At 37.2% G+C, this 12,330-nt stretch overlaps 2 protein-coding genes across 2 annotated transcripts; one reads left to right on the top strand and one right to left on the bottom strand.

Moving 5' to 3' along the window:
- Positions 1-353: 353 nt before the first annotated feature.
- On the bottom strand, positions 354-10,841 carry LOC133520789 (uncharacterized). Its single transcript, XM_061855451.1, has 6 exons — positions 10,700-10,841; positions 8,097-8,136; positions 7,064-7,167; positions 5,707-5,811; positions 4,667-4,788; positions 354-754 (listed from the first exon to the last, which is right to left on the bottom strand). The coding sequence occupies exons 1-6, from the start codon at positions 10,727-10,729 to the stop codon at positions 583-585; spliced, it is 573 nt and encodes a 190-aa protein (XP_061711435.1). The 5' UTR covers positions 10,730-10,841; the 3' UTR covers positions 354-582.
- LOC133520788 (uncharacterized) lies at positions 988-4,660 on the top strand. The gene has a single exon (XM_061855450.1). It carries the CDS (start codon positions 3,031-3,033, stop codon positions 3,700-3,702), a length of 672 nt encoding a protein of 223 aa, XP_061711434.1. The 5' UTR covers positions 988-3,030; the 3' UTR covers positions 3,703-4,660.
- Positions 10,842-12,330: the final 1,489 nt, after the last annotated feature.

The raw sequence follows: 12,330 nt of genomic DNA, 5'->3' as shown, positions 1-12,330 counted from the left end.
TAAATATTGAAATACAACGCACTACAATCAAAGTAGTATTTATTTTATTTATTTGTGCTTCAGTGGTTCAGTTGGTTAAGAAAGAGTTAGGATTGGTGTTCCGAGTGGATGCGAGTTTGAATCTAGCGAGATGAATTTCCATTTTTCTTTTAACTTAAACATAATAATATCGATTATAAACCAATCATGTTATAACTGTAGATAGGCTATTAGAGCTTATCTTGTGAGAATTGTATGGAGACTCTCGGCGAGAGGCTCTCGACGAGTGTGTAGGTACAGGCGAAACAATAAATTGAATCGAAATGGTGAAGGTGAAGAACAAATTCGGGGTAATAACAAAATTGACATCTAAATTCAGTAATGAAATGCTTTATTGGTACAGAGGTGGGTACAATGATCATAATAATTATGTATTAAAAGAAAACGGATATAAAACCTTATAAATTTAAGTCGGTTCTGAACACTTGAAATATTGACGAAGAAATTGTGACAGCAAAACGCACATCATGTGACGCAAATCTGTATCAAAAGTTCAAACCCTGATGGTTTTACGGAATGTATGGTAGTGATTCGTGACGACTTTTATTCAAAATTATCATATTCTGCACAGATGCAATCTACATTAATATCTGCATATTCTAAGGCCATGTCCCCTTTTTCAGGATCATATATGATGAACGTATGCCTTTTGGTTCTTGGTATGCACTTAGTTTTTATATTACTACCTTTTATTAATTCGCCAAAGCATTGATTCCTGCAAAAATAAAACAATATTAGTGAACTGTAACTGTGTAATTTTCTTCTTAACATGATTTCATTTTATATTTAGTTATCGAGTCAGAATGCTGTATGGAATTTGCAAAGACAAAATGACGAAATACATTTCATTATTATTATTTTTCCCTTTATTTCATTTTTTCTTATTCATATTAGTAATAATTATAAAGTCAACTATTGGCGAGGCAAACGGAAGGTCTGTCATTAGAATTAGGAAAATGTTATTTCCAATATTCGACCCTTGCGGTACGGACCTGATTCCAATGGGACAGGACTTGACTTCTTATTATTGACGTCAGTCGATTGCTCTCTGTCACATAAGAAGGAATTGAGTATAACGTGAGTACAATGCCACGCGCGCCATAGTGTTCGAATTTGTTTGCGATGATATTATGATCGACCAAATAAAAGGCACGAATACAGCAGCTATGCGTTTCTTTCCCTCGAGGTATTCCAAAAAAGTTCGCTTCAAAAGGTGAGCGGCGCCGGTAAATAGGTGCCAGTGAGGAACGGCAGCCACCAAAATACTTAAAAAAACTGTACGAGTTTTCACCTGGGATGCAATTGGTCATGGAAATCTGTTCGATTTATAATGGCAATTGCAGTTCCTTTACATGGCATGTTTGCCAAAGATAGTAAGGCCTGGCGCCCAGTATCGGCACGGCACGGCAAAGTATCCTTCGTTCATATTACTGAGGCGTCATCAGGTATGTCGAGATTGTCGAGGTGTACTTGGGAATGCCGAGGCGTCTCTCAAGCGTGTTTTAGACATGGCAGACTTGCTAATAACACCTCGGCATCTCCAAGCACACCTCGAGATGCCCAAGTATGCCTCGACATGCCTGAGGACGTCTCAGCATGCCTAAGTATGCCTCGGCATGCCTGAGGCGTGCCGATAGTCAAGTGCCAGGAGCCAATACGTGGACTGCGCAGGTAACAGGTCAAAACCTTTTTATACTAGGTCCGGGGTCAGTCAAGAAAGTAATCTGAGTCCGATACACTTCGTACTAATGATCTACCTAGTGTGGTAAAAAACGCGGAATGTTTGCTCTTTACCGATGACCTGAAACTTGTGCGTCAAACCGAGGCTGTATCGGACTGTGCCAAGTTGCAGGATGATATTGATCGAGTGGTTAAATGGAGTCATCACAATAAACTGCACTTTAATGTGGCTTAATGCTCGTCAATGTCCTTCAGGAAGTCCTATAGCCCGATACATCGTCAATACGTGGTAGAAGGGGCGCCGATGGATCGTTTGATGATCTTTAATTTAGGCACCACATTTCCTTTTTTTATATACTATGTCGGTGGCAAACAGGCATACGGCCCGCCTGATGGTAAGCAGTCTCCGTAGCCTATGTACGCCTGCAACCCCAGAGGAATTACATGCGCGTTGCTGACCCTAACAACCCTCCCTCCCCTCGTTGACCTTTGGCAACCTTACTCACCGGCAGGAACACAACAGTATGAGTATGCCATCATTTGCAAGAAGGCATATAGGAACTTGGGATTCGTTCTGCGGCAGTGTCATGGGTTTTCCAACGTAAAAAATATGCGCGCACTGTATGAAGCCCTTGTCAGAAGCCACTTGGAGAGCAGTTCGTGCATCTGGAGCCCAAATGAGGCGAAATAGAAGTTTATTTTGGAGCGAATCCAAAATAAATTCATCAGGTTCTACCCCTTCTATCCTCGAATGTATCCAACCCTGTTTATGCTTGGAATGGTGGGATATAACCAGCTAGAGGTAAGAAGGGATTGGCACTAGCCTCTTATATATTTAGGTTCTTCTTCTTCTTCTTCCTCGCGTTGTCCCGGCATTTTGCCACGGCTCTTGGGAGCCTGGGATCCGCTTGATAACTAATCCCAAGATTTGGCGTAGGCACTAGTTTTTACGAAATCGACTGCCATTTTCCAATCCAGTGGGTAAACTAGGCATTGTTAGGATTAGCCCGGTTTCCTCACGATGTTTTCCTTCACCAAAAAGCGACTGGTAAATATCAAATTATATTTCATACATAAGTTCCGAAAAACTCATTGGTACGAGCCGGGGTTTGAACCCGCGACCTCCGGATTGCAAGTCGCACGCTCTTACCGCTAGGCCACCAGCGCTTCTCTAATATATTTAGGTTAGTGCGTGGAAAGATCTGTAACCCAGAGTTACCAGCTACGATAGGTGTTTATGCGCCCCCACGATACGTGTGGCGGAGGCGCAGGCCGCCCCTGCTGACCGAGCCGCGCGCGCGCACCGGGTTGATGCGCACGGCCCCTTGGACGAGAGCCCTTCGCACAGACTCCGAGCCAATATTGGTTGACGGACAGGAAGTACAGAAATGCGGCCAATACAAATATCTTGGGAGCATTGTGCACGATTCCGGATTACTGGAGATGAACATTCAACACAGGATTGCGGCCGCCTGGTTAAAGTGGACAGAGGTGACTGGTGTGACCTGCGACAGTAAAATGCCGATAAAAATGAAAGGCCTCGTGTACACGACCATCATAAGACCGGTCCTTACTTATGGCAGCGAAATATGGCCAATGACCCAGCGACATGTCCAAGCCATCCATGTGGCAGAAATGAAGATGCTGAGGTGGATGTCAGGCGTCTCCAGGATTAATAGGGTTCGAAACGAACACATCCGTGGTAGCCTCGGGGTAAGAGACGTCTCCGATAAGCTCCAAGAAAGTCGGCTGAGGTGGTTTGGGCATGTCAAAAGAAGGCCGCCAGAATACGTAGGCAACAAAGCCCTTAGTTTTGCCTTACCAGGCCCAAACAGGAGGGGCAAACCAAGGCAGCGCTGGCGCAATGTCATCGCTAAAGATTTAAACGCCTGTGGGTTATCGGAAAACGACGTCCAGGATAGAGTGAAGTGGAAGGAGAAAAGTAGGAAAGCGGACCCTGTCACAGTACGGGACAAACGCTAGGAGGATGATGATGATGACCTGCCTACACTATCGCATTGGGAAACTATAAAAATAGCTGTAAGATTTATTAAATAAATAAAAAATAAACAAAAAAAAGTGGGTGCCGGGCCTAACGCCATATGTTAATATCTTATGGCACACCGATGACAAAAATAGAGACACCACAAACTGCATAAATTTTCACGTGCTAATATTTAACTTGCAAAATTTGTATGTAGTTACTTATTTAAACTTTATTGCACAAAAGAAAAACTTAATGTACAAAAGGCGAACTTAATGCCAGTCAACCTTAGGGCAAAGCAGAAAAGATTGTAGGCGGTGAATTTAAAACTAAAAGAAATTGTTATTGAAAGAATTAGGGTCCTAATTCACATAAATTAATTATAAACCACTTAAATACATATAGTACTCGTGTCGGAGGCAAAGACTCATTTTGGGTCGCTGCGCCATTAAGTAGTAGTAGTAATAGTAAATACATAAAGATACATACGAAATAAATTAAAACCAATATTCAATTGAGTTGAATCTTTACTTACCTACATAATATGTATGTGAAGATTCAACTCATATGTAATTCGGATGACAATGCAATATTATGTTATCATCGAGTTAATCTGATGATGGACATATAATTAAGTTGGTCATAGTAAGTAGCTCAATGTTAAAACAACGCATCCTGTGTTTGAGTTCGTTAGAATTATCTTTTTTTTTTTTCTAAATAAAGTCTAGTACATTTTTTACATTTGTTTCGCCAACAATAGTGTTTATTGGCGAATAATGTACTCAAGCTATCAAAGTATAAGTTTAAGTTGCCTGCTCGATGAGTATAAGTTGCCTGTTGAAAGAAAAGCCAGCGATATAAGCCTGTATCAAACATTTATTTATTGTAATTTTTTTTTTTGTATATTGAAGTACCTAATAGTCGACTATTATACCTTAAGGCAGAATACAAGGATATACTTACTCATCAGTACTCTCCGAAGATGTACTGCATGTTACTTGTTGTATTATCTGTTCGTGAAACTGAGATTGCACGATTACTTTGGGAAAGGTGTTTGGATTAAAGTCCTGGAATGGTTTTGTGGACTGCAAACAAAAGTAAATATAAATCAAGTAAGTAAGTTAGTAAATATTCTTTATTGCACCAAAAATTGTACATTTTACATACCTACATGTAAAACTACAAAAAAATCAATAGTATGTTAAGTATGCAACAAGCTCGATTCTCCATGCAAATGTAGTTACGCTCTCATTTTAAAACGACTAGCTGGATTGCTCTGAAACTTTGTACTTACAATAGGATAACGTATATATATGCTTGTAGTTAGTTAATGTAGCTTCAGATACCATAGTTAAAAATGCAGCTAATTTAAGTTTTTCATACAAAACTTGTTTTTACTCTATTTCGTCTGTTTTATAATATAAACTAATTAGAGGCATATTATATATATATATATATATATATACCTCATGTCATTGTATGTGCAAAGTTCCACTACAATCCAACACGTAATTTCAAAATGAGAACGAAACTCCGTTTGTATAGAAAGGTGAAAACTTATGAGTAACGAAAAAGTCCCCCAGCAGGTGTGTTCCCTGCGGAACACACCTGCTGTTGCCTGCATGACCCAGCTGAATGACAATGGCCAATTTCTTTTGCCTAGGCTCATGCCAGTACAGTACTAATATAAAGATATACATTATGTACAGTCAATAGTATTCGCTTAGCACCTTTGCATATAAACTTCTATGCTGGTCACTTTTTTCTCTTCAGCTGACTGTACATGAAATGATGGTCAGACATAACAATATCGTCCTGAACAATAAAGAATGACTCACGCTAGAACGACCCGGGTCCGGGTCAAATCGCCTGACACTTGAGTTTTCTATAGAAAGCGTCACGTGATCATCGATCTGTCATAGAAAACGAAGCCTCGGCCCGGAACTGGACCGTTGTAGTGAGTAGTGACGCGCGAGTAATTCTTAAATTTGGATTATACGCACCTCGAATTTCGTTGGGCAGTTCCCTCTAGTGCTATCAACTTCTTCAAGCGACACTGGGTTTAGATTTTTACTAAAAAACTCCCTCTTTAGGCGTTTGTGGAAATCCTAGAAAAGGATAAGTTGATAAATTTTCATGTTTTCGAAAATAGGTGCTTATACCTCTTCATATAAATTGGTAACTTTAGTTTCACTTAAAGTAATATTTCTTAGCTGCAGAATATCCACATTAAATTCATAACATTGGCCTAACAACTCGTCGTTCTGTCTATAAAAATAGCAATCAAAATGCTAAAGTGCATTTTAGAAACAGATATCTTTATGTAATGTGGTAATACATACGTATTGTCAGCTGAGAATATGTTTGCAGTTATAGCCATAATAGACACTAATCGGTTTAAAAAAATATATTTTACAAAATTGTGCCATATCCGCATATTAGTACTCGTAATAAAACTATACTCTTTTAACAGAAAATTATCACAAAAATTGTGGCATAGGTATCCAAAATTTTGTGTCATGATAATATTCTGCGTTTAACATTTACTCATCAAAAACGGATATGGCAATAATAAAAATGCTTCTATTTCATTATTACCAATATATTCAAAATATTTGTATGGTACTATAAATAGTAAACGCATGTGCCTAAATGATAAGTAAATTCAATATTTCCTAAATATAAAAGTTTTATATTTCGCTCTCCTGCAAACCGATGTAAGTGGCGTATAGTACAAAAGTATTCTCAGATTCTCTCCCGACGATATTTGATGGCGAATGTACGCAGGTTCCCTGGGGACCCGTGACATAGCATGCACTCAGAGGCACCTCAGGGTGTACGAAGTATTGAGAGTTGATGATTTCAAAAATGTAAGTACTATACTATTGAGTGGAAGCGATGAACTAAACGATTATCCACTACACCTGTACCCCTAGTATAAATTTATTCGATAGCGAGACGTACGTTTGCTTTAAGTTTCATTTTGTATGAGATTTTGAGTTTTCAAAACGTCCTGCTTGGCGCGCTGTTTCTAAATCCCATACAAAATGATACTTAACGCAAACGCGTACGTCATGTCACCCTATCGAATAAATTTAGGTACACTAGGGGTTCTGATGTGTGAATGTCGCGCACGCACCAGTCAAACTAGTCAAAGAAGGAAGGATTTTGAGGCAGGCTATCTGGAAGGAATTCAAAGCGCTGCCCTTGAGCTCAATCATAGATGGTTGAGTAGCCAAAAGGTTGCATTTGAGGGGGTAATTGCACAAGATCCCGATGGATCCAAGTATAAGGGCCCCCGAAAGATAAGATAAGATAAATACTGGACTATGGGATAATTAGTCAGGTTAGTATTATTACCGGGTTATTGATGATGTAATTATCGATCTCCTCCTGTGGGTAATCAGCTGGTTTAATGTCACAGAGCGTCTTTCCCTCACATCCTGGCGGAATTATAGGGCCGTCTGAAAAATATAACTTTCATATTAACAGCATTCTAAACATGATAGCTATAGTATTTTCCAAATGGGAAGGGTACGCTAATAGATGTCAACTCCATACAATTTATAACCTAAAAATGCAAAATCTCGCAAAATTGTATTGAGATGACATATACCGGGTGTTTCCTGTAACACGAGCAAATAATTAAACCATATATTGTACCTACTTCTGAAACGATTTTACCTTCGAATAACAACTTTTAAAAATTACGAAATATCTAGTTTTTAACTTTTTCATATAAATCAGTGTGTTTGATGTTGCCTTGTCACGCTTTAAACATAACAAAATTCGCAATACATTGCGTCTTAGAATTAACTTCAATGTGTAATAAAAATCAAAACATAAGTTATTTTACAAAGTTATGGAACAAATGTTGGTCAGTTTGAGGAGTACAGCCTACTATTTTAATTTATTGCTCCTGTTACAGGAAACACCCGGTATGTATCAGCATACCCTTCCTGTAAAGTCCGTCTCTAAAACGAACTCTCCATACAGTTTTGTTAGTGCGCCAAAAATTATGACTAACTAAAAATTTTTGCTCGCCGTCGACGGTCCGCCCGGGCGCAACCCTTAGCAAACATGCTTAATGAAATCTGTCGCGACGTCACTTGTTTTTACCCTAAATCTGCACATTTTTTTGTTATAAGTTGGAGGAAACGTTATAAATTGGTGTACGGTCACGTCTGAAAATATCGATACGAAAAAAGTTTCAAAAATATGTATACACAACTTTATTGCCCATATATTAAGGTAGCATATACATATTTTTGGCACATTTTTCGTATCGATATTATCAGACGTGACTGTACACCGGTAATACTGACTATATGTATATACATATACTAAATATATTGAAAATATGTAACACTAAGTACAATTAGTAATTAGGTACCTGTAGACACGTTTTTCCCGTGGACTGCTAGTATCGATACCTGAAATTGAACGAGACCATAATTTGTATATTATATACGATATTTTATCTGGCCATCGCCATGGTGCGGATTTTCAGTGGTACTAATTAATTTTACTTGTAAGAAGACTTTGGCAACACACGTTGAAAGTCATCGATTTTTTGTGTTTTATTGATAGCCACCGATAGAAACAAGAAGAAAAGATTTCGCAATTATAAACGATTTTGCCACAAAAATACCAAAAAAAATCTAAGATGAAAATAGTACATTACGATACAAGTGCGAAAAATAGGAAAGTAGCCACATATGTACTGTAAATATTATTTACAGTACATATGGGGCTACTTTATAGCACTAGTGCGAGAAGTAGCATATTACGTTACTGTGTCGAACATTTAAAGGGCCATATGTACTGTAAAACGTTGTACGATACATGTGCGAATAGGTAATTCGCAACTCGTGTCGATTTAAAACACTCCCTTCGGTCGTGTTTTAATTTATCGCCACTCGTTTCGAATTTCCTATTTTTCGCACTTGTATCGTAATGTACTATTTGAATGCAATAAAACATTTTTGTTTTAAAGATAGAAGGATCTATCCTTCTATCTTTAATGTGTACTCGTGGCATTCCAATAATATGCACCTAAATACGTGAAAATAAAAACAAATGAAGTTAAAAACCCACAGATTAGCTAAGTCATTCGTTTCTGTGTCTCTCTCTCTCTCTCTCTCTCTGTGTGTCTGTCTGTGGCTCTAGAACCAGGAACCCAAAAAATCTGTAGTCATTTTTTTTACAATTTGGATTTTAAATTTTGATTTACAAATTGGATATGAAAATATTTTTATAAACTATTGCTGCACCATCTGTATTTACGCTTAATAAGGGGTGAATACAGAGAGAAGAGAGGGTTAGGGGAGAATGCCTTAAGGCGTTAAGTCCGCCATTTGTACTCTTTTTTTTTTGTAAATTTGTGCAATACAGTTTTAATAAATAAATAAATATTTACTACCGTGATTTAGAGTTTAAAATTGTAGAGTCCAATTTTGCATAATTTCTGTAATTTTTCTGCCGTATTAGGCAAATATTTGTGACGTTCCGTACTGGTAAAAGTAAATAAATACCTTAAGTCTTCGGCGCTTACGCTGTTATTAACGACGCTCTAATACCGACCTAATGTAGGCCTTAAGGTACCTAAGGTATCTGTGTAACGTCACATTTTATAACGAAATTTGTTGTTTTTTTTTTAATTTATTGATTCGTAATTTAAGTTGTATGTTTTTATTGTTAATAAAACTCCAAAAACATAATAATGAAATGTTTACTAAACTAAGTAACATTTAATAAAATAATAATATTTAGCATTCTTGAGGTCACACGGTGCAAAAATGTTATAACTTTTGGTCAAATTTGGCAAAAAAAAATTGTATGTGTGTGTTTTTTCGGCACACGACATGTTATTTTTTTTACATCTAAGTAGGTAACGTTTATTTTCTTGTCAGATACATTTTGCGAGTTTACTTTAAACTATGGAAGGTAGAGGCAAGGAACAGAAACTCCTTAGGCAGAATTGTTGCAAAAGTGTCCAGCTGTCAGCTATAAATAATAGTTCCAAATCTCTCCAGAGTAGCGCTAGAGTAGCGAAGAACCTAGGCGTTATTGACGGAGTGAAGTGCGCTGTCTATGATTAGTCTTTTTTTTTTCAAGTATTCTAGGTATTGTAGCGCCACCTATTTATGGTTTTTTGTCGGACATTTTTTGGTATATGGAGATTTTGTTCCTTGTCTCTACCTTCCATACTTTAAACTTTAATGTCTGTTAGTAAGTAGGTACCTATGTCTAAACCAAGTCACATATTGGCAGCGCCGCAGTCAAAAAGGCGTTTTTCACTGAGTTATTACAGAAATCAAGTTTCACAAGAATAGGCATTATCTCTAAAACAAGATCGATTTCAGAACACTTTGTATGACATGTTAGTTTCTTGATGCGGTCAAAATCTGTCGGGTTACTGAAGCCCGCGGTAAATGGCCGCACGATATGCTTTCAATTTTTTTTTCCGCGAATGGCTGTGAAATGAACTCCCTGTCATCGTTTTCACGTAGAACTACATTATGGGGTTCATTAAGGAGTGTACAGATTTTTAAACGGTTGGTGACGCACACCTCAGAAATTGCAGAAATTATTTTGGATTATCTGTGAGAATTTTTATTTTGTTGTAGAATGTGAGTTTTCTTCGCTACAAGTCAATGAAACACAACATATAAATTTAGGGTGGGAACATTAATTGCATGTAAAAATACGATAGTAAGTATAAGCGGTTAGCAGTTAGCACTGATTAACTAGCACGTTATAGGTATCTTTTCACGGATTGGCAAAGTGATATATTTCATTTTATTTCGTATGAATTTCCACAAAGTAACGCCTGCTTATATTCATTATTTGAAAACTACTTTAATTTTTTGTGACATTGTTTGTTTAGTTTCAATTTAATTTAGTTTATAGTTAATTTTAATGTATTTATTACGTAATATTTATCAAAATAATACTTTAAATTAACAAAGTAAATAATAAAAGTAGTATAGTTACCGTGAGAAGCACAAGAGCTGCGGACACCATATTTGGTTTTTGCAGGACTCTGCGTCACACTTAGCCACTCCAGAAGGAGACCAGTCTTCGAATGCGCAGCAGGTGCCGGCGCGGTACTTATATATCGCCAACTTACGTCAATTGTATCCATGTTTGACTAAATAGCTAACCTTATCAAGGCCTACATTTTCTGTATTAGTCTAATCGAAATCCAATTCCAATTCAATAAAGCAAAAGAGGCAAGATTTTGTAAGATCAATTCATTTGACTTGGCTCTCTGTCTACTACTTTACCATTTGGTTATATTATTGTAGCCTAGTTATCCTAGTTAGAGCTCGTTTCTGTTAAAATCTGACCGTCTTTTCATACAAATAGGTGAAACATATTGTAGAAAAATTTACTTCTGTGGGCAATATAATAAAAATTAACGACTTTTGTATAAACAAGGTTTAACAAAAATAGTGGGTATCTGTTTAAGGGCATATCATTCTGATCAGGAAAAACTAAAAAAGCGGCCAAGTGCGAGTCGGACTCGCGCATGAAGGGTTCCGTACCATTTAAGACGTATTAAAAAAAATCTACTTACTAGATCTTGTTCAACATTTTACCACTTTGGACACACATTTTACCACTTTGGAAGTATCTCTCGCGCAAACTATTCAGTTTAGAAAAAAATTATATTAGAAACCTAAATATCATTTTTGAAGACCTATCCATAGATACCCCACACGTATGGGTTTGATGAAAACAATTTTTTTTAATTTTATGACGTATTAAAAAAAACTACTCACTAGATCTCGTTCAAACCAATTTTCGGTGGAAGTTTGCATGGTAATGTATATCATATATTTTTTTTAGATTTTTCATTCTGTTATTTTAGAAGTTACAGGGGGGGGGGGACACACACATTTTTTCACTTTAGAAGTGTCTCTCGCGCAAACTATTCAGTTTAGATAAAAATGATATTAGGAACCTAAATATCATTTTTGGAGACCTATCCATAGATACCCCACACGTATGGATTTGATGAAAAAAGATTTTTTGAGTTTCAGTTCTAAGTATGGGGAACCCCCAAAATGTATTGTTTTTTTCTATTTTTGTGTGAACATCTTAATGCGGTTCATAGAATACATCCACTTACTAAGTTTGAACAGTATAGCTCTTATAGTTTCGGAAAAAAGTGGCTGTGACAGAACTTTTGCCATTTGGCTACGGAACCCTAAAAATATGTATATCCGAAAAATGTTTCACTTTTTTATCGAGGGTTGGCCGATTTGGGCAACCTGCCCCATAGAAAAATAAATGTTTTTCGCCTGTAACAAATTTTTCTTCTACTTTTTTCTAATCAGTACACGATACCGAATATGAATCACCAAGGATCCCCATTCATTTTGATCACCTTGTATATCTCGGTTTTATTATTTGAGTCTCAAGTAGTAAAAAACTGCATCCCGCCTATTAGGGTGCAGCTAGGGTTTGCAATTTGAATCCGAAATGTATGAAATTATCTGGATCTGGATCCGGACCCGCGGATCTTCCCATACATTTCGGATCCGTTGTGGAAACCCTAGGTGCAGCGTAAACATTAGCTTTAGATTAGAAGAAGACGAGACATAGTTAAGCATACTAAA

The sequence above is a fragment of the Cydia pomonella genome, chromosome 8, assembly GCF_033807575.1.
Source record: "Cydia pomonella isolate Wapato2018A chromosome 8, ilCydPomo1, whole genome shotgun sequence".
NCBI classification, from domain to species: domain Eukaryota; kingdom Metazoa; phylum Arthropoda; class Insecta; order Lepidoptera; family Tortricidae; genus Cydia; species Cydia pomonella.
This window is presented reverse-complemented; position numbering and strand designations above follow the sequence as displayed.

Bases quoted from the DNA above. Each gene is read 5' to 3' on its own strand.
- LOC133520788 (XM_061855450.1), top strand. From the start codon at position 3,031: ATGCGCACGGCCCCTTGGACGAGAGCCCTTCGCACAGACTCCGAGCCA.
- LOC133520789 (XM_061855451.1), bottom strand. From the start codon at position 10,729: ATGGTGTCCGCAGCTCTTGTGCTTCTCACG. The intron at 8,137-10,699 runs GTAACTATACTA...GTTCAATTTCAG, and splicing joins CAGCTCTTGTGCTTCTCACG to GTATCGATACTAGCAGTCCA. The intron at 755-4,666 runs GTAAGTATATCC...TTATTTTTGCAG, and splicing joins TCTTCGGAGAGTACTGATGA to GAATCAATGCTTTGGCGAAT.